The 21,508-nt window shown below is 46.7% G+C and overlaps 2 protein-coding genes across 2 annotated transcripts; both read left to right on the top strand.

The window, feature by feature from the left end:
* Positions 1-753: 753 nt before the first annotated feature.
* PCNA (proliferating cell nuclear antigen) lies at positions 754-4,772 on the top strand. The gene is made up of 6 exons (XM_083454300.1): positions 754-1,130; positions 2,254-2,351; positions 3,225-3,292; positions 3,686-3,880; positions 4,079-4,202; positions 4,300-4,772. Exons 1-6 carry the CDS (start codon positions 910-912, stop codon positions 4,377-4,379), a joined length of 786 nt encoding a protein of 261 aa, XP_083310426.1. The 5' UTR covers positions 754-909; the 3' UTR covers positions 4,380-4,772.
* A 3,249-nt stretch (positions 4,773-8,021) lies between these two features.
* On the top strand, positions 8,022-21,079 carry TMEM230 (transmembrane protein 230). The gene is made up of 4 exons (XM_083454404.1): positions 8,022-8,160; positions 14,791-14,918; positions 17,786-17,908; positions 20,872-21,079. Exons 2-4 carry the CDS (start codon positions 14,823-14,825, stop codon positions 21,010-21,012), a joined length of 360 nt encoding a protein of 119 aa, XP_083310530.1. The 5' UTR covers positions 8,022-8,160; positions 14,791-14,822; the 3' UTR covers positions 21,013-21,079.
* Positions 21,080-21,508: the final 429 nt, after the last annotated feature.

The raw sequence follows: 21,508 nt of genomic DNA on the forward strand, positions 1-21,508 counted from the left end.
TGCAGAAACGAGCCTCACTCCCCACATTTTCTTCAGCAGTAAGGGGGCATGGACTTCATTGCTTGGTAAAGTCTCTCGAGAGTCCAGTGCAATCTCAAAACAATTTTGAGAGTGGGATCCTGGTTGACACAGGCTTTAAGAAAAGCTTCGTCCAGAGACCATTCACCAATGGTTCTTTGTAGGTCGGCTTTACAAATCGTTGTGAAAAATAATTTAACGCGATGGGGGAAACTGGGGGAAGCCCGTTTTTTCCTACACCCCCACCCAGGCTTTCACATCTCTATGCATAATTTTTTTTAATTTTTAATTTATTTAATTTATTTCATAATATTTATACACTGCTTGTTTTTCCTGTAAACCCCTCAAAGTGATTTCCAATGTGTGAATAAAATCGCAGCAAGTCAACACGAGCGCACGCCCCTCCGCCGGCCAAGCAACCTGCGACACCGCAGCACCGACAAGCCTGGGCAAAGCGCGCAGGGAAACTGGAGCTCCCGCCCCCTTCTCCTCCTCCTCCCTCTAATTGGCCGATTAAGGGAGGACGGCCCAACTCCTTTGAAATGCGATTGGCTCCTCCGCTTAACGACGTCACCGCGGATCTCCCGCTCAAAAGCACTTGTTCGCGGGCGAACTCGTGGGGGCGTAGCACAGGCGGCGCGTGCGCACCGGAGCTCCTTTCGTGCCCGCCTTCCGTTTGCAGGGATGCTCGGGATTGGCCTACGGCTCGCGAGAGGGCGGTGCCACGCCCGGGTGGGCGGAGCATAGCGCGTGTGGGAGGGGGAGGTATAAAAGCGGCCGTCCGGGACCCGCCAGCGCCAAACTGCGTTCGCTTTCCTTTGCGGCCGCTGCTTTTCCTGAGAGGGCGCGCGCTTCTTTGCCTCTCCGTCGTCTTCTTCCGCCGCCGGCGAGATGTTCGAGGCTCGGCTCATCCAGGGCTCCGTCCTGAAGAAGGTGCTGGAGGCCCTCAAGGACCTCATCACCGAGGCCTGCTGGGACCTGGGCTCGGGCGGCATCAGCCTGCAGAGCATGGACTCCTCGCACGTCTCTCTGGTGCAGCTCACGCTCCGCTCCGAGGGCTTCGACACCTACCGCTGCGACCGGAACATCGCCATGGGGGTCAACCTCACCAGGTGAAGCGGGACGGCCGGGCCCGGCCGGGGGAGAGAAGCGCCGCGCCTCCCTCCCTCCCTTCACGAGGAGGATGGCGGCCGCGAAAAAGGCGGGAGTTTCCCCTCACACAGCGGCTTAGGCCGCTGCACTCCAGCCCCGCGCGCCAAATCCTTTCAGGCGGCGGAGGCGTCGCCGGTCGCGTGACGTGTAATAGAAGCGTCCCGCCATTCTTGACATTGGCGGGAAAAGCGCGCGGGAGGGGGAGGGGTCTGCCTCTGTTAAAAGGGGGGGGAGCCGTTTGGCGCGCGCTGGGATCTCGGAGCCGATTGGCCGTTCCGTTCTCAAGGTCTTTCCCTGATTGGTTGATGTGGCCTGTCGTGGGGTGTGGCTTGTTTTCCCCCTCTAGTTAATACAGGCGGGCGTGTCCTGCTGTTGCTCTTTTCAGATTTGGCGGGACGTCTTGGTCCTTGAATGGTCGCGAATGAGGCCACCTTCTCCAGAAGGAGGCAGGCCTCTTCATTGCCGGCAATGAGGCTCGGGGCCACTTAAAATTTGACTGGCGCCTTTGCCATACTTTTTTTTTCTCCTGCCCCTGAGTAGCGCACCCACCCCCCATTGGCAGCACCTAAGCGGGCAAATACAGTGGTGCTTCAGGTTACAGACTCTGCTAACCCAGAAATAGTGCTTCAGCTTAAGAACTTTGCTTCAGGATGAGAACAGAAATCGTGCTGCGGTGGCAGCAGGAGGCCCCATTGGCTAAAGTGGTGCTTCAGCTTAAGAACGGACCTCCGGAACGAATTAAGTACTTTACCCGAGGTACCACTGTATTCAAGTAGGTTTGCATCTGCCTTGTTGGTGTTCCCTGTTTTACAACGTGGATGAAACAAAAATCCGGCACAAAAGGCGTTTGCTATTGATTCAGATACATATACAGTAATGTATACATATACACACTCTTGACTGGGACGTCCTTGCCTGATATTCACACAAATCTGAAAACAAGCATCTCATAGTGGTGTGATGCTTCTTGCTTGTGTTTTGGCGTGAGCAGTCATTCCCTTCACTCCCCTTTGTAAGATCTTCATATGCTTCCAGTGATGATGCTTTAAGATGATAAGAATATGTCCTTTTTTTCTTTCCTAGTATGTCCAAAATACTGAAGTGCGCAGGTAATGATGATATCATCACCCTGAGAGCAGAAGACAGTGCAGACACACTGGTTTTGGTGTTTGAGACACCAAGTAAGTAACTGAAACTTCACAGATGCAAAATAGCTAAGTTTTGATCTGGAGGTATTATTTATTTAGGGCACTTGCCCAAATCGGACTGCTCTTGAGTTTACTTATTGCTCAGGCTAATGGGAAATTGTGATGTTTCTCTTTGCTTCTGGACACTTGCAGAGAGTGCCTCTGTCAGTTTGCAGTCATGCAAAGTGAGAGAAAGAGACAAGAGACATTAACAAAATTGACTTGCAGAATTGCTTTCTTACTTCCTGAGACAATGTAAGCTGCTAAGTGCCCCACAAGAAAATGAAGCAGGCTCTTCACAGCCATCCCTGTTTCAGTGTCCATGCATGCAGAATGATCCCACAGAAACTTGTGCAAGTGTCTGCTGCTATTATGTTTTGTTCTAAAATTTTAATTCTGGAGCTGGCCAATAAGACGTAAATTCAGCTTCCGAGAAGCTCGTTATCTTATAACAAGGATGGCTACTTGATGATTATCTGAGCAGATCAGTTGCCACTGCCATAAAATTCTTGCCTACATGAAGTACCTAAGCTACTTTAGGATCACAGATGAAGTGATCATAATTTCTTGAAAAAGTAGATTCCTGGCACGCGCCCCCCCCCCCAAACAACTTGTTAGAATTGTCACCACTATAGAAGCACCAGAAGCAAAATCGACATGAATTCTGCTAGTAACACTGTAGAAGGAGCCTTGTGGTCTTGTCATTGGGTTTTACATCATAATATGTCTCCTTGGAAAGAAGGTTTTGAAATATTATGGGAAAGGTTGGCCAGTAAGCACTTCGTGTAAAACTATTTAGGCTGAGGAGATCTCTTAAGTTAAGCGTCGTGATTTTATACTTGACTAATACTCCCATTTTCCCCATAGATCAGGAGAAGGTGTCGGACTATGAAATGAAATTAATGGACTTGGATGTAGAACAGCTTGGAATTCCAGTGAGTGCACTTTGGATTCAAATTTATTGTAATTAACTGAGCTTAAATATAAGATTGTGCTGTAAAAATAGTTAACAAAATTATTCCTTGCTACAGAACTTCCTATTGCCTTCCTATTTAAGCAAGCATTTGTTGGATTATAGTATTTCCATCTTCATGAATAATTTCCATCTGATTGCATAAGAAATTGTTAAACTGAATTGAAGACTTGCAAGGAGGATTGAAGCAAGTGATTGTTATTTTTTCATAGGAAGGCATATTTTTATTGCTCGTCTGATCTTAATGAATAACAGAACTATTTATGTTTTGCTTTAGTGAATACTTTGGTTTGAATTGCTCCTGCAAGCAATGGGAAAACGCTCTTCAAAGTAAGGCTCTGTGTTGCTCTTTCAGGAACAAGAATACAGCTGTGTGGTGAAAATGCCTTCTGGTGAATTTGCTCGCATCTGCAGAGATCTTAGCCACATTGGAGATGCTGTTGTAATCTCTTGTGCAAAAGACGGTGTTAAATTTTCTGCTACTGGAGAGCTAGGAAGCGGAAATATAAAACTGTCACAAACCAGTGATGTGGATAAAGAGGAAGAATCTGTAAGTTGAAGTTTTAACTGCAGGTAGTAGAGATGATGTTCATTGTCCTTTACTATCTCTTCTCTCCCCTCCATAAACTTGCAGAACAGTTTGCCTACCTTGCTTGTGATAAAGCTGTTTCCAATGCAGTTGTTAAGCTTGATGGACTTCTAAAACAGTGTGCTATAGAATATTTAATTCAAATTTAATTTGTTGTAGGTTACTATAGAGATGAATGAGGCAGTCCAGCTGACTTTTGCTTTGAGGTACTTGAACTTCTTCACCAAAGCCACACCATTGTCTTCTACAGTTACCCTCAGTATGTCTGCAGGCGTCCCACTAGGTAAGTTTCATTAGGAAGCTATCTCTGCAAACTAATTTGGTTTTAAATTTGGTTTCAATTTAAATCAAACTAACCTTTGTTTATTGGTCTCTTGCAGTTGTTGAATATAAGATAGCAGACATGGGACATTTGAAATATTATTTGGCTCCAAAGATTGAAGATCAAGAAGAATCTTAAGAATTTGAAGGAAAGAATCAGGGTTTTGTGAATGAAGAACCTCTGCTGGAAGCCTGTTCACCATTCCGTCTTGGTGCATGGAATTATCATATATGCACTTAGGTCCAATTGTAGATATCTCTGTGTAAATACTTTTTTAACTTGTTTTGAAAATTTCTCTCTCTCTCCCTCCCCATATCTTTTATACCTTGTTTTTATAGCTAACCCTTTACTCCAGAAAAGGGAGTACAGTATTTAAAAAGACAAGGAGGTTCTGTGGCAATCTCTTCAGTGAGGCTGCTGTTCGATTTCTAAAAGTAATAATGATTAGAGAAATTGGATTTTAATTATTTGTCTTGAAGCAGGAGTCCTTGGAGCTGAAAACTTGTCAATAAAGAATATTCAGTTTGTTAACTTGCGTCTGCCTGGCTTTGAATAGAGGGAGTTCAAGAAGGCTTAAAGCTGTGTCTGGTTCCATGTTGTGGGGCAGGGGGTTGGGTTACCCAAGATCTGGTCCTGGGAAGCAGTGCCATTTTAATTTGTTACATGTCCAGAGGTGCTGTGCAGTACATACCAGGGCATTATGGGAAATGTGTGATGGTAGGTGGCTACGCAATACTGAGCAGTTTTCGCCAGTGCAGGCAGTGGTGACAGCCCATTCCTATCTAGCAGGTGAAGTCTTACCTACATACTTGGAAGTTTTGGGGTCAGTGTATGAATGTAGGGTGCCTGTTTGTTTTTTTAATGGTTCTAATGTTTGAAGGCCAAGTGTGGTAGCTGGATCACTGATTTTGTCCCCATTTCCGTGTTTAGAAAGCAAGTGAACGCCAGAGTGATGAAACGTAGCCTACTTTGTCCTGAAGCCCAAACTAGAGCTACAGTATGGCAATATTTTACCCAAAAAATTCCAGCATACTGCCACTTTGCTATAGCCTGCCCAGTGGCATTTCCACAAATTCCAAATGTATGTGGAAGCCATGCTCCAGAATGATTTCAAGACAACTTGTTGCTTGTCTTTCTGCACTTTTGAATGTGCCTTGTTAATTGACACCTGTACAGTGGTACCTCGCAAGACGAAAGAGTTTTTCGTTTTCTGAGTTGCTTCGCAAGACGAATTTCCCTATGGGCTTGCTTTGCAAGACGAAAATGTCTTGCGCCTTTTTTTTAAAACCGTCAATGCATTCCTATGGGAAACCGTCAATGCACAGTGGTGCTTCGCAAGACGAAAAAACTCGCAGAACGAATTAATCTCGTCTTGCGAGGCACCACTGTACCTTAAACATTCCCTTAACGCTTTTTTTAAAAATTGCCATTCTATCACTTTTCCTTTGAAGAGCTCATGGTGGTGTTCATGGCTCTTTCCCCCCCTCTCCATTTTATTCTTACAACCCTCTTGAGAGGCAGCGACTGGCCCAAGATCAACTCAGTGGGTTTTGTGCTGAGTGGGGATTTGAACCTAAGTCTCGCAGTTCCTAGTCCAGCCCTGTCCACATCTCTTATCTGTCCTTCACCCTAATGTTGCAGGGTGGGTGACAGCAGCAAAAACTACTGCTTGAAATAAAACCCAACTATATTCAACAATTCTCAGATTTAACTTAACAATGCTGAAAATAATTTGCTTTAATTGGACCGCGACCTCGTACTCAAAACTGGGGGGTAGCCAACACCAGAGGGCTAGGTGTTGTGAGGTGGATGTTAAGGGCAGAAGCCTTAACCATGGGCCTCAACAAGTTGAAAGATCTCAAAGTTCATCAGCCATGGCTGCTACAGAGAAAACGGGAACACTCTGGTAGCTGTCCAGTGTCTTTAAAAAACCTTGGGAAAGGAGAGCCCTCTATCTCCTGAAGCAATTTGTTTCATTTGAAGAAAACTGGAAGCTTTCCTAATGTAAGAAGGATTTGAATGAATTCATTGGTCCAGGTCACTCCCCCCCCCCAATAATAATAAAATTGTTCATTGTACTTGTGACAGCCCTTTAGTTTTTCCAAGCTAAATACAGTGGACGCTCAGGTTGCAAACGTGACCCATGTGTTTGGCGCTTATGTGCAAAGCACAATTTAGTAGTGCTGCGCATGCTTGACCCCCTAAACCCAGAAGTAACCCCTTCCAGTATTCCGGGTTTCAGCAGGTCCATAACCCGAAAAAACTCAACCTGAAGCATCTGTAACCCGAGGTATGACTATTCCCAACTCTTCTTATGCTTCCTATGGCTGTCTCCTGTGTGCCATCCTCTGGACACGTCAATTTTAGATCTCAATTTCTGGTCTGCAGAACTAGACACAGGGCTCCCAGTCTGACCTGGTGCACCTCAGACGGAGTGACATCAATACATGACCTGTGAAGAATATCACAATGTAAAATTGCATTTGGTTCTGCCTTAAAACACTGACTGCCTACCCAGAAGTCCTACTGAGTTAAATGACACGTGAAATGCAGGCATAGGGTTGTAACATTTTTATTTGAAGAACATAAGAAGAGCTGGCTGGATCAGGCCAGTGGTTCATCTGGTCCAGTATCCTGTTCTCACAGTGGCCAGCCCGCAAGCAGGATGTGAACATTAGCCCTCCTGCCGCTTCTGGCAACTACCACTCTGAAACTATTCCTTCAAACGAAGTGATTGGCAGGTTAAGTTGGTAAATTATGCCGAGCTCGCTAGAATAACAGGAAGATTAAGGGATCAAGACGAACAGAAATTTCATGACAATTGGAATAAATATTTGACTTATCTTGGAACTAATTTTCAGATGACACTGGCGGGGCTGAATTAACTCTATAGGATTAAAACGATAAAATACGTGAATACAAATTTATCTGATACTTACCAAAAGTGTAGAAGGAAGTCTACGGCTCGGCGGAGCCTAAAATAATTTTGTGTTGTATTTTTGATTTGTCGATTTGATGTGATACGCGCAAGTTATGGTATAAATTTTGTATTTGTTCTTATGTATAAATGAGCAATATTAATAAAAATTTACTTGCAAAAAAGAAAAAGAAAAAAAAGAAACTATTCCTTCAAACGAGGTAGAGCAATAGCCATCATGATTACTAGCCCTCCATGCATTTGTCTTTTAAAGCCATTCAAGTTGGTGGCTATCGCCCCCTTCTGGAGGACAGAATTTCATAGTTTTTAACTGCTGCATAAATAAGTCCTATCTGCCCTGTGGGGGATTATTTATTGGTCTTTTAAAAATAACCATATGATGTTGCAGTGTGCTGAGCCGCAGCGGCTTCTGATAAATTACAGAATCAGAATTGTGGAGTTGGAAGAGAATTTCATGGGGGAATTTGCAAAAAGCCTTAGTGAAATCAAGATTACGTCTGCTGCATCCCCCTGTTGGCTCATAACTCTTATCAAAGAAAAAAAATGAGAGCCTTTTGTTTTTTGAATTGGGTTCAGCGGCTGAATTTAAAAAAACAACAAATCGAATCATTTGCTTATTACCAACCCTTCACCTTCGAGCCCTCAAGAGTGGCTGGGGAAACCTAGCCAGATAGGCGGGGTATTAATAACAAATTATTCTTACTCCAGCGCAATACAGTATAAGCAGCGCAAACGAGGCGAGGCAAATCCCTGGGCGTGGAGCGCCCCCTTGTGGCCGCCCTCGGCTCAACAGCGCCTGCCGTCCGAGGGCGGGTCCAACCTCTGCAGCGTCCAATCAGGCCGAGGCGCCTTGACCCGGAAGCGGCTGTGGCGCCGGGACTGTAAACTTCCGGCCGGGGTGTCGGGGACAGTCAGCGGAATCGGCGCGACAGAAGCGGGTCTGGCTGCCGCCGGGAGCGGAGAGATGGCGCTGGCCTGCAGGTAGGGAAGGGAGGGCCGGGCGGGGAAGGCGCCCGGGAGGGGAGGCTCGCCTCGGGGGCCAGCAGGCCTTGGGCCCAAGGGGGCGGCTGCCTGGTGGAATCCTCACAACGACCCTTTGAGGTGGGCCAGGCCGAGACGTCGCCCGGCGAGCTCCGGGGCCGAGGGGGCGATTTGAACCCGGGTCCCAAAGAGATTTGAAAGAGATTTGAACCCGGGTCCCAAAGAGATTTGAAAGAGATTTGAACCCGGGTCCCAAAGAGATTTGAAAGAGATTTGAACCCGGGTCCCAACGAGGCGGGGTGAAAGCAAAATGCCCGCCCAGCGGGGCAGAAGCTGTGGGTTTTTTCTTCATTTTCTTGTATCCTAATATTTTAAAACATTGCATCCTAATGTTTTAATGTTGTATCTTAATCTTTTAAATTGTCTTTGAATCAGCTTGTTTTTATTATTGGTTGTTAGCCGCTCGGTCTTGGCTGGGGAGGGAGGGGTATAAATAAAAAAATATTATTATTATTATTGGGGGGGTTTGCTTATTTCTTGGGGGAAAACTGCTCTTCTCGCAGAAGCCACTGCCTGCTCCTGTTTGCATTCTGCATCTGGCGCCAGAATCTGGAGGATCCTTGATTTGCTACTTAAAATCAGCATCTGTAGTATCGCCACTGGGATCTGCAATATATAGTCCTTTAATCTTAATAACTCGGTATAAATATGAAATGGAGCATTCTGTATAATATTTCACCTTTTAAAAAAAATATTAAATGAAACATACCAAAAAATATAATGTCATGGCACTTCACTTAATCTTTTAAATTGTCTTTTAATCAGCTTGTTTTTTATTATTGGTTGTTAGCCGCCCTGAGCCCGGTCTTGGCTGGGGAGGGAGGGGTATAAATAAAAAATTATTATTATTGGGGGGGGTTTGCTTATTTCTTGGGGAAAACTGCTCTTCTCGCAGAATCCACTGTCTGCTCCTGTTTGCATTCTGCATCTGGCGCCAGATTCTGGAGAATCCTTCATTTGCTACTTGAAATCAGCACCTGCGACATAAATAAATAAAATAAATCAAAATTCACTTGCTTGTTACATTTATACCCCCGCCTTCCCCCCAAGGAGCTCAATGTGACCTATATAGTTCTCCTCATCCCCATTTTATCCCCAAAACAACCCGGTGAGAGTGTGTGACTGGCCCTGCGTCACCCAGAGAGCTTCGGGGCGAAGTGGTGATTTGATCCCTTAGTTTATGCAGATCCTAGTTTGGCACTCTACCCCGATCCTCTCTAGGTCTCATTCAAAGCATCTGGGGGCACCAGATTGCAGGAGTGTGTTTTAAAACAATTTAAGGTGCTGTACATCTCGGGCGCCCGCCCTGTGGAACGCCCTCCCACCAGATGTCAAAGAGAAAAACAACCACCAGACTTTTAGAAGACATCTGAAGGCAGCCCTGTTTAGGGAAGCTTTTAATGTTTGACGGACTATTGTATTTTAATATTTTGTTGGAAGCAGCCCAGAGTGGCTGGGGAAACCCAGCCAGGTGGGTGGGGTATAAATTATTATTATTATTATTATTTATTAATTATCATTGGGGGGCTTGAGCAGTAGCTCCAAAAGGGCTACTTTTGCTGCTGGTGCATTTGTTTACTATTACGCTGATGCTGTGGTCACCTTTGTACATAAAACTACCTAGGCGGCTTGCAAAATAAAAATAAATTATGATTTTAAAAAGAGGAAGGGACATTTTTGTAAATGGATTCCATGTGGGGTCTCTTCTGCCTGGTGTTGCTTAAGTTGTAGGCATCTCTCATTTGTTTCGACTCGTCGTTTGGAATCGTGTTTTGCTCCAGTTTAAGTTCCATGCAGTCTTCAGCCATTGACAAAACGATGTAGTTTAGGATGATAATGGTATCTTGATTTCTGTTCCTGTTTTTAAAATTGGGTGTGGGCTTATAATTGCAGAAAGAAGTTTAAAAGAACCCCAGTGCATATAGTTTTAGAAGGGGGGCATTTTGGAGCAAGATTTTTCCCAGCTGGGGAGAGTGCTCTTGTGCTTGAATCCTGCTTGCGTGTTTCCCACCGATATTTGGTTGACCATATGAGAACAGGATGCTGGACTAGATGGGCCCTTGTAGGACTGTCTTGTGCTCTTAACTTGGCCGGAATACAAATAACCGTGTTGTTGTGCACTGGAGCAGCAGTGAAAAAAGGGGCTGCCTTTTTAAACTGCACTAGGGTGGGGCTGAAGGACCAGAATCGCTGGCTTCACCACCCACAAATGACTCTTTGGACTTCTCATCCCTAGTGTGAACAATAGCAGAAGCTCTGGCAAAGCTTTCCCCTCTATTTTGCTGCCTTGAGTCACATAGAGGTGAGGTGCATAGTCTTGTGGTTTGGGTCAGACAAGGATCGGCTGCATGCAGATTCTGCATTCCTCTGCCCTAGGAGGTACTTCCAAGGTGCTTTTGGGTGCTAAACTGCTGGTGTGGTGCTCTAAAGGGATTTTGAAAGTGGGCACACTTTTCCAGGGACACCTTCCTGACTCCAAAATGGGACTGAATGGATCAAGCCCTCCAGCTTTCTTAAAGCTTAACTCCAAAAGCAAAGCTCTGTTAACTCCTTAGTGTGACACGGAGGACTAGGATAAGTTGATCCAGAGAGAGGGGGGAGAGGTGTGGTGGATAGAGATGGGGGTCCCCCTCCCAAATTCATCTATGGAAATTGTCAGTTGGTTTGGGGTCAGTCACCACCTTCTCTCACGTGACTGTTGAGAGAATAAAAGCACTGCCCTTGGAAGAAGAGCAAAGCCCTTCTATATTTTCCATCTTTTTCTTATGTGGATCTGTGTGTGAAATCTGATCTCGAATTAATATTGCAATGGGTGGGGGGTCACCTTCTCAAGAGACAATGGCCTTTAATACATTGTTCCTAAAGTGAATGTGGAGAGTTGTGTTCCATAAATGCACAGGAAGAGGAATTAGAATCCAGGGCTTAGTAATACTAGTTTGTTTCATTTAGTAATGTCATTTCTGTAGTGCCTTTCAATATATGTTACTGCAACTGTTAGCCTCCCTGATATAAATTGTGATTTTCAGAAATAGAACCTATAAAAAGAGAATTAGCCACTTCAGTGCCTTCTAAGAAGCTTAGTTGGTCTCTAAGGTGCTACTGGAAGGAATTTTTAAATTGTGTTTTGACTACGGCAGATCAGCACAGCTACCTACCTGTTTCTAGGAAGCTGTCATCTTAGTAGTTTTTTCCGAGTTTTTTTTTTAAAGCAGGGAGAAATTCGAGCTTTTCCTTAAGCTAGCGGAGTGGAAGCTGGATACCTGACACCACTTGAGATGTTGCTGCAGAAGAAGGTTCACTCTGGGTCTGAAATGGCTGGAGTCTCATGGAATCTGTGTGTGTGTGGCAGGGAGTGGTGAGGAGAGGGAACAATGCTGCTTCTCACATTGGAGCAGAAATATTCTTGTGTCTGTGGAGGTATAGCACCATTGTGTAAGTACCGTATTTTTTGCCCTATAGGACGCACTTTTTCCCCTCCAAAAATGAAGGGGAAATGTGTGTGCGTCCTATGGGGCGAATGCAGGCTTCGCGCACCTCTCCGCAAGCAGCGGGAGCCCAGCACTGCAGAGAGAGTTGCCTGCATGCTGAAGCCTGTGCGCGCCGAGGTCAGCGTGTCCAGGCTTTGCGGACCTCTCCGTAAGCAGCGGGAGCGCTCCCGCTGCTGGCGGAGAGGTGCCTGCATGCTGAAGCCTGCGCGCGCCGAGCTCAGCGCGTCCAGGCTTCGCGGACCTCTCCGTAAGCAGCGGGAGTGCTCCCGCTGCTTGCGGAGAGTTGCCTGCATGCTGAAGCCTGCCCACGCTGAGCTCAGCGCGTCCAGGCTTCGCGGACCTCTCAGCAAGCAGCGGGAGCCAGCGCTGGGCTCCCACGGCTTGCAGAGAGCTGCCTGTTTGGGGGCTGGGGTCGGGGGAAGCTCGGGCTTCCCCCGGCCCAGCCCCACACCTGGGGGGGGGAATAATTTCCCCCCCTTTATTTCCCCCTCAAAAAAATAGGTGCACCTTATGGGACGGTGCGTCCTATAGGGCGAAAAATACGGTAACTAAAAAATGAAACTGTGTGTGAATGCTTTTAAGGTCACATTCGTTACCTCAGTGATCATTACGGCTGAAGTGGGATTTAAACTGATCTGAAGGCTTTTTGCACAGTGAGATAGGGGAATGCTACAGTTAATGTTGGCTGCCTTAAAGCTACCAGGCTCCATTCAACTTGGGGCAAAAGCACTTGAACAAACACCTTCCCTGTGCCTTCCAGATCTTGATTTATTTTTCTTGCTGATTTTTGATGCATTCTAATTATTGTTTTTATGACTTACGTTTAACTACAGTTGTTAGCTCCCATGGATAGCTATCAAGAGGAAGGGTGAGCTAGAAGTAACAAAACAATATATTCTTGATGAGCGTGTTAGCCTAGCCCTGGCCAGAATACCTGATGTATTTTCCCTGTTTATTCAAATGTAATTCCCCTGTTCGCATGGATTGGGGTGCTGTCAGCTTGTGTTCTGTTAATACAGTGTTTCTCATCACCCTGACCACTGATCCTGCTAGCTAGGAATGATAGGAGTTATTGTCCAACAACAGCTAGGGACCCAAGTTTGAGAAACACTGTTGGACACACCAGGAAGAACCTCCTATACACACACAGAGAGAGAGAGAGAGTGAGAGTGCATTACTGGCAAGATGAACGCATTGGACCAGATGTTTTCACTCCTTGGATGTTTTTGCTCCTTGGAAGCCTTGCCCCACACCCCAAAAACAAAAGCTGCTGATTCAAGCTCTGTGAATATAGCTTACAATGTAACTTGCTAATGGCATAAAAACCGCAGGGCTTCGATCCCCAGCAGGAAGAAATTACAGGGCTTTATAAAGTCCAGGGTCAAAGTGGTTTGCAGTATTAAAATAGCACAGCAGGTGGAGGTAAAGGTACCCGTGCCCATATGGGCCAGTCGTGACCGACTCTAGGGTTGCACGCTCATCTCGCTCAAGAGGCCGGAGGCCGGCGCTGTCCGGAGACACTTCCGGGTGACATGGCCAGCATGACGAAGCTGCAACTGGCGAGCCAGCACCAGTGCCGCACACGGAAACACCGTTTACCTTCCCGCTATAAAGCGGTCCCTATTTATCTACTTGCACTTAGGGGTGCTTTCGAACTGCTAGGTGGGCAGGAGCTGGGACTGAAAGACAGGAGCTCACCCCGCCGCGGGGATTCGAACCGCTGACCTTACAATCAGCAAGTCCTAGGCACTGAGGTTTTAACCCACAGCGCCACCCGCGTCAGCAGGTGGAGGGCTAGGACTTATTCAGCCCCAAACCTCCTTGGCCATTTCCCCAGGCGACTGGCTCAGCCTTCCCATCAGGGCCATGCTGGCTTCTAGTGGCATATCTATGCCAGGAGCAACTCTGGTTTTTAAACAGGATTGTCTGCCCTGCATTCTCCATGCATGCTTTAAAACAACTGCATTTCTACACCTTGTGAGTCCCCATCTATGGCTGAAAGTAGTCCAGACCTTCCTCTATATGGTCTGAATTTTCTTTGGTTTCCTTTCATTTGAAACCTCTGTGTGACTTAAATTGTGGTCCAATGCAAATGGGGACTTCTTTGTCTGAAGGCTTAAGCTCAAATCCTGCAAATGGGTTTCCTGAAGGCATCTGGTTGGCCATTGTGAGAACAGGAGGGTGGACTAGATGGGCCATTGGCCTGATCCAGCACGCTGTTCTTACGGATTAACAATTAAACGAATGCTCAAATGTAAACAAGCCCTTAGTAACATAGGCTGCTTTTCTTTGTTGCCTCAGTTCCTCTCCTGCATCCACACAGATGGGGTCTGTGTGGAGAGGGTAGCAACGTTCAGATTTTTGGGCATTGAATTACAAGAGGATCTGTCCTGGAGTGTCAACACAAGGGGGCTTGTGAAGAAGGCGCAGCAGAGACTGTACTTTTTGAGAATACTAAGGAAAAAACATCTTCCGCAGAAACTGCTGCTTGCCTTCTATCACTGTGCCATTGAGAGCGTGCTCACTTATGGCTTATGTGTGTGGTACGGAAGCTGTACTACCCAGGACAGGATGGGGTTGCGCAGGGTTGTTAAGGCAGCAGAGAGCATTGTTGGCTGCCCACTCTCCACCTTAGAGCAGATTTATGCCACAAGGTGCCATAGGAAGGCACTGGACATAGTAAAAGATCCATCGCATCCTGGTCACTGTCTCTTCGAGCTCTTGCCGTCGGGACGGAGATACAGGACGATGAAGACAAGAACGAGCCGTCTTAAGAACAGCTTCTTCTCCAGAGCGATCTCGGCCCTGAATGGGAAGCCCGGACTTTGAAAGTCATCTAATCTCCCTTGCTGTATTATACTGTATTGTTTAATTAGTGTTTTTATGGAGCAGTCAAGTAATTTCGTTGTCCCCGAAGGGGGCAATGACAATAAAGATATATTATTATTATTATTATTATTATTATTATTATTATTATTATTATTATTATCATTATTATTATTATTATTATTATTATTATTATTAAAACCTGCTGTTCCTACTCTCTTCCCGTCCCCTCAAGAGCTTTTTCTCTCTCTCCCAGGCTGTAGGTGCTGATGCTTCCAACTGATAAAGATGCCATCCCGAACTAACCTGGCGGCTTCGATCCCCAGCAGCAAAGTGAAATATTCCAAGCTTGCGAGCACAGATGAAGGCTACATTGACCTTCAGGTAAAATGGGGGGGGGGGGGGGGAGAGAGAGAACCTGGACAAAATGAATACCTTGCATTTCAGAAGCACCACTTGTGCCGTGATCCTCACTTGAGTTCAGATATTCCTTACAAGGTGGCTGTATCCTCCTGCTATTACATGTAGCCATGGACTGGGACTGGAGCATTCTGTATAACCCAAAGGGGTTTTGTACTTTGAGAACTTTAGTGTTAACCCAGTCAACATCTTGGGGTTGCTATTGAAAGGTTAAAGCCCCTATCAACGCAAAGAAGCAATTCCTGTCTGCTTAAGCCTGGCCTCCTTGCTCAGTCCCTTGCTTTTTCTTTGCTTCTGTCGAGCTCAGACACGCCTGCCTCTTCCTCCATTCCAAAAGGTTGCATTTCCACAGCAGCTTAGAGGATGTAAGGGTTAGCAAGAGCCTCTTCTGCTGCACCTGCTCTTCTCAAAACTTCAGCGTAAAAGAGACAGCCCACCTGCCTCTCCTGATTCCTCTGCACAGGAGGCTCAGGAGAGTAGAGGGGTAGATGACCCCACCATTGCAAGCCAAGCCAAGATTTGTGGGCACTGGTGCAAATGCACAACTGTTCACACTGTTCCTTGAGAGTCTAATAATAATAATAATAATAATAATTAATAATTAATAATTAATAATTTTTATTTATACCCCAGGCGGAGCCGGGCTCAGGGTGGATAACACCAGTAAAATTACAGTAAAATCATAATTGGGGTGGGGGGACCAATTTAAAATACAAGTTAAAATGCAGTTTAAAATGCAGCCTCATTTTAAAAGTAGCCCATAGATCAAAACCATAAGGGGAGGGAAACATAAGGGTTAGACTGAGTCCAAATCAAAGGCCAGGCGGAACAGCTCTGTCTTGGCCCTGCGGAAAGATGTCAAGTCCCACATGACCCTCGTCTCTTGTGACAGAGCATTCCACCAAGTTGGGGCCAGTACTGAAAAGGCCCTGGCCCTAGTTGAGTCCAATCTAACCACCTTGCGACCTGGGACCTCCAAAATGTTGTCATTTGTGGACCTTAAGGTCCTTCGTGGGACATACCAGGAGAGGCGGTCCCATAGGTAAGATGGGCGAAGGTGGGTTTCTTTCTTTCTTTCTTTCTTTCTTTCTTTCTTTCTTTCTTTTTCTTTCTTGGGGGTGGGGTGTTGCCTCCAGAGGAAGAAGCTTTCCCTGTAACTTCACTCTGCATTTACTATAGATGGGCAACTTCCTCCCTCAAGCATCCTGGTTTGCCAAGACCAGAGGAGGAGATTCAGGTCTAAATGGGGAGCTGATATTTGCAGGTGATAATTTCAGAAAAGGGATGAAAAGCAAGCCAGTCCCAAATTGAGATATTACCATCAGAGTGGAGGTTGGGTTTTGGGGTGAGAGGGAGGCAAACACGCCCAGAACGTTTCATTTCTGTTCCAGAGTCGGTTGAGGTTTACGCTCTTCCTGTGTTTTGTGTTTATGAAGATGCATTAAAAGTGGGCCACTTGGAGGCAGCATTGTCATGCTGGCTGGTCGCAGCATTAAAGCAGACCTGGAATTGCCTGTTATATTGGCTGAATGTACAAAGTACCGTATTTTTCGCTCCATAGGGCGCACCCAGTTTTTTTTTTGGGGGGGGGGATAAAGAAAAAAATTGGCTTCCTCTTTAGCCACGCACAACCTCTCCTGCCGGGAGAGGCTTTGGCAGAAGCCAAGACAGCCAGCAGGATGGATCCCGCTCGCTGTCTTGGCTTCGTTTTTAGCCCTGGGGCGGGGGAAGCCTGAGCTTCCCCCAACCCCAGCCCCCAGAACGGGTCCGGGAGCGGCAGCGAGGTTGTGTGCAACCTCGCCTTCGCTCCCATAGCTTGCTGCTATCCGCAAGCCATCTGAGCCTGGTGGGAACTCCCGTCACGCTCCGAAGGCTTGCGGATAGCTTCCTGAAGCCTGCATTCGCCGCATAGGACACACACACATTTCCCCTTCATTTTTGGAGAGGAAAAAGTGCGTCCTATAGAGCGAAAAATACGGTAGCTTTGTACTGAAGGCAGGCCGCTGGGCTGTCCAGCCCAGGCTGGCAGCATTTATCCCAGGTTTCACACAGAGTAGTTTTCTGTAACATTTGCTCCCTAGGAGGCTTTTCCTTAGAGACCTGGCAATTACCTGTGTCCTTAGGTTATGCTCTTTACCTGTTCTTCTACCATCACCACCCTCTTGGCAGTGACACTTTCAGCCAGTACAGCAGAACCCTCCTGGGTGGCGAGCACTCCAGGATAATCAAATCTGAATGCACTCCTCCTACCAGTGGAAGAAGTTGCGCCCTTTCCCATGCAAGGAGGGTTTTTTATTTTGGGGGGTATTTTTTGCTGGGCTGTTCCAGTGCTAAAAACAGAGTTGATTTGGGCTGCTTAGATGAAGCCCGAAAGCCACCTACCCATACCAATGGCCTGGTTACATCACTGGCTCTGGAGTACTAGTCAACATTTATCTGAAGGAGTTGGGTTCCAAATTGTATCCCCATTGTTTACCTGCAGCTAATGCAAGTAGCAGGTTTTTTTTTGGGGGGGGGGAGGGAGCTGTAATTGCCCCTGTCAGTGACCTTGTTTGGACCTGGCCCAGAGTATTTCTAGCCCACTGTTCTGAAACTCTCAGTGGAGTTTGATGCTGATGGATTAACTCCGTCATCAGACCCTTGAGGATCATCCCGTGTGTGAACATGCAGGTTCCTCTCATCTGCCGCTGATCAGCCTGACTTCTACACGTTTGTCTACTCCTCCTGCCAAAGCCATCTAGTGGTTCCATGGAAGTGTGATGCTTTCATAACCGGGTTGAAAGTGGCCAGTGATGCCTTTGATGCTGACCTGTCTCTTCTTCCTCCTTTAGTTCAAGAGGAGCCCCCCCAAGATCCCCTACAAGGCCATTGCTCTGGCCACTGTGCTGTTCCTGATTGGCACCCTTCTCATCATCATTGGGGCTCTGCTCCTGGCAGGATACATCAGCAAAGGAGTAAGTGGCTCAGCTCTTCTGCCAGGGCTGACCTGGCCTTGGAATGATCATAAGCTAACTGAGATACAAGACATCAAAATGGCATTCTTGCGGAGCTGCCTTGTACATAGGAGTCCTCTATTTTGGATGCAGGATTTCGAAGGAACTTTGGGGGCATGGTAATTGAGGGGCTGCCATTTTGTCTCAGTTTTGACCAGTAGGGTATCTATGTGTGCTTTGAAAAAGTTATAGTTAGTGACCTGTTCTAGCTCTTGCAAATAGTGGCTCCCTCACCCACCAAGAGGTCTCCCATCCTGGGACCAGATAAAACTAGACTTAGGTATTTATTTCACAAAATTTGTGCATCGCTTGATTGTAAAAAAGCAAAAAGACCTCAAAGCAGTTTACAGAAAAAGCGATAAAATTATCAATAGGAGAAGCTGACAACAACAATTTAAAGTAACAGCACATTGCGTACATTTCTAAACACCTGGCTAGGCTTGCCTAAACAGGAATGTTCTTGGCAGGCACTGAACAGGGTACAGCAAAGGCGGTTGCCTGGTGTCAATAGGCAGGGAGTTCCAGAGTATAGGTACTAAAAGATTGAATTTTTACAAATGCAAGAAAGGCATTATGTGGCACTGACAGCCATGCCAGTTCCGCTGATTGAAGCAGCCCAGTGGGCACATCCAGGGGGAAGGTGGTCTTGTAGTTAACAGGTGTCACGTTGTTAACTTGCTAGCCTTTCGAAGTTGGTGTGTGTCATGTTACTTCAGGCTCTTCCATGGGCCTGACAACAGTTTGGATGTTATGAACTAAGGTGAAGCAGAGGGGGAATCCAAGTGAGTTTTGCTTCCTTTTCTCACACTTTTTTGAAAGCCCAGAGCTGAGGATGGGCACATTCCACATGTGGAGACATTGCGCCATCTGCATTTCCTCATGGAGGAAGGAATGCAGCCGTCTGCTTCGGGCACTTGAGCACATGAGGAGAGTTCTCTTTCCTGCAACTGATCCAGCACTTTGTTCTCACAGTGGCAAACCAGATGCCTCAGTAGAAAGCCAGAAAGCAGCACATACCGTATTTTTCGCTCTATGCTGCCCATTTTCCCCTCCAAAAATTAAGGGGAAATGTGTGTGCGTCTTATGGGGCGAATGCAGGCTCCTTGGCTTCAGCGATAGCAATGCGAAGCCTCCGAAGCACAGTGGGAGTGCTTCCGCCGCACTCCGGAGGCTTCGGGTTGCCTTCACTGAAGCCTGGAGAGCGAGAGGGGTCAGTGCACACCAACCCCTCTCGCTCTCCAGGCTTCAGGGATAGCCGCCTTTCGCCGAAGGATAGGTGCCCCTTCAGCTAAGACGCAGCGCCCCTTCAGCTAAGCGGGAGGAGAAATGGAAGAGGCTCCGTTTCTCCTGCTGCTTCGCTGAAGGGGTGCTGCGCAGAGAGGGGGATATTTGTTTTCTTCTTCTCCCCCTCTAAAACAAGGTGCGTCCTATAGAGCGAAAAATACAGTAAGTGCCATGGCACTGACCACACACTGGTGCTGCCCCACCCTCCTTTAGAATGTCATTGGCTGATCTTGAGGGTTCTCCCCCTTGCATTTCTCTCATGACCGGGATCAAGAGCTGGGCTACATTTTTTATTTGGGGATATTGGAGTGAGTGGCTTTGTCTTCAATAATAATAATAATAATACTTTATTTCTATCCCGCCCTCCCCAGCTGAAGCCGGGCTCAGAGTGGCTAACAACAGTGAAATAATACAACATTCTAAAATCAATTCATTATAAAATCAGTTCAAATCAAATTGATGGCAACCATTGGGCTAGAGTTCTGTGAAGAATTACCAAAGGAGGGGGTCAGGTTGTCCCTTGGCCAAAGGCCTGGTGGAACAGCTCTGTCTTGCAGGCCCCGCAGGGCCCTAGTCTCTTGTGACAGAGCGTTCCACCAGATTGGAGCCACAGCCGAAAAAGCCCTGGCTCTGGTTGCGGCCAGCCTAACCTCTCTGTGGCCCGGGAGCTCCAATATGTTTTTGTCTGAAGACCATAAGGTCCTCAGTGGGACATACCAGGAGAGGCAGTCCTGTAGGTACGAGGGTCCTAGGCCGTATAGAGTCTATCCAGAGTCTTTAACTGATCTCTGCATACCGGAATACCCTCACCCCCAAATTCGATTTGATAGTGACCTTGGAGAAAGTTTGTGTTCCTTTCTAATATATGTGAAGTAAAGGACACGAGTCAGGTGCTGTTCATCAGATGAGCTGTACATAAGCAAGATGGCAAGGGAGCAAGCTGCCAGCTAGCTCTGTAGAAGCTCCTTTTATTAGCACAATATGCAAAACCAGTCAGATACATTTTAGACAGTGACGTTTACACATCTTCCAATCCCGAGATTGAGGGGTGGCACAAAATTATTTTGGCACCTGTTTCCACCGCGTCATTTTCCCCTTGAACAATGTATGACGAAGGAGACAAAGGTCACACACAGGGCACGGCAGACCACTAAGAGAGCAAAGATTAGATAGAGGGCACGATGTTCAGACAGCTGAGGCCTGTCTGCGGGTAGAAGTGTGCTCCACACCCGGCGATCATTTCTTCAGGAAACACCCAGAATTACAGAACTGTAGAGTTGGAAATGACCCCAAGGATCATCTAGTCTAACCCCTTGCAATGTTTTAAGTACTGTATCTGTACCCACTTAAGTACATTGTGGTTGGGGTGATGTGGGAGGAAGCAAGAAAGGGGACTGGTGTGAATGGTCCCAGTTTGGACTGGGTGGCCTTCTGCCCCCTCTGGCTTTCACAGTCTTAGTGCTGGTTTTCCTGTGCAATGGTGGCTGCAACTTTGAACGGGTGAATGGGCCATTGCAGGGCAGAACTTTCACATCTCCTCACCTCAGTCTGCACATCTAGCTGCATGTTGCCTGGTATAGAGAAGGCTAGCTGTTCCAGGCCAAGGTATGAAAAAGCCCTTATTCTCTTTTGTTTTCCAGGGAACCGATCGAGCGATCCCTGTCCTGATCATCGGAATCCTGGTCTTCCTTCCTGGCTTCTATCATTTGCGTATTGCGTATTTTGCTTCCAAAGGCTACAGGGGCTATTCCTATGACGACATTCCTGATTTTGATGACTAGAAGATGGCAGAACACAGCTTTTTCTTAGGAAGAGGAGTTTTTGCAACTTTTGCAAAAAACAAACAAACCACAAAATGAAAACGGGGGTTTCTGCAGAATTTCCTTTTGATTTAGGGGAGAATGTTGCCACATCATGCAAAGCAAATCATGTGAGCAGCTGTCACGGGAAACATGTTTTCTTTGAGATGGGAAGTTATTTCTGGGCAGCAAAGGCAGCTGTGCCTCTTAGCCCAGTTCCATATGGAGACACGTGAGCTTAAGGGGGAGGAAGAAACTCAGGTGTTTTTGTTTTGGGTTTTTCTTTTTTAAGTCTGTTGTTATTTCTTCTGAGTTGGCTTTTTATCTAGAGCTGAACATCTGCAAAGCGAGAACTGGAACTAGTGGCTGTTGATTGTGTGACCAAGAAATCTGTTCAGGCAGGCAGTCTAGCAATTTGACCTTTTGAGGAGCCGGTCAGAATTTAAGGAAAATAGACGGTGGCTTTTAACACCACCTA

Source organism: Podarcis tiliguerta (assembly GCF_965153285.1).
Source record: "Podarcis tiliguerta genome assembly, chromosome: 8".
NCBI lineage: Eukaryota > Metazoa > Chordata > Lepidosauria > Squamata > Lacertidae > Podarcis > Podarcis tiliguerta.

What these genes read in the sequence shown, in the direction of transcription:
- PCNA (XM_083454300.1), top strand. Translation starts at nt 910, where the DNA reads ATGTTCGAGGCTCGGCTCATCCAGGGCTCCGTCCTGAAGAAGGTGCTG. An exon ending in TTTGGTGTTTGAGACACCAA is followed by an intron (nt 2,352 to 3,224) that starts GTAAGTAACTGA and finishes TTTTCCCCATAG; the next exon opens with ATCAGGAGAAGGTGTCGGAC. An exon ending in TAGAACAGCTTGGAATTCCA is followed by an intron (nt 3,293 to 3,685) that starts GTGAGTGCACTT and finishes TTGCTCTTTCAG; the next exon opens with GAACAAGAATACAGCTGTGT.
- TMEM230 (XM_083454404.1), top strand. Translation starts at nt 14,823, where the DNA reads ATGCCATCCCGAACTAACCTGGCGGCTTCGATCCCCAGCAGCAAAGTG. An exon ending in AAGGCTACATTGACCTTCAG is followed by an intron (nt 14,919 to 17,785) that starts GTAAAATGGGGG and finishes TTCCTCCTTTAG; the next exon opens with TTCAAGAGGAGCCCCCCCAA. An exon ending in CAGGATACATCAGCAAAGGA is followed by an intron (nt 17,909 to 20,871) that starts GTAAGTGGCTCA and finishes TTTGTTTTCCAG; the next exon opens with GGAACCGATCGAGCGATCCC.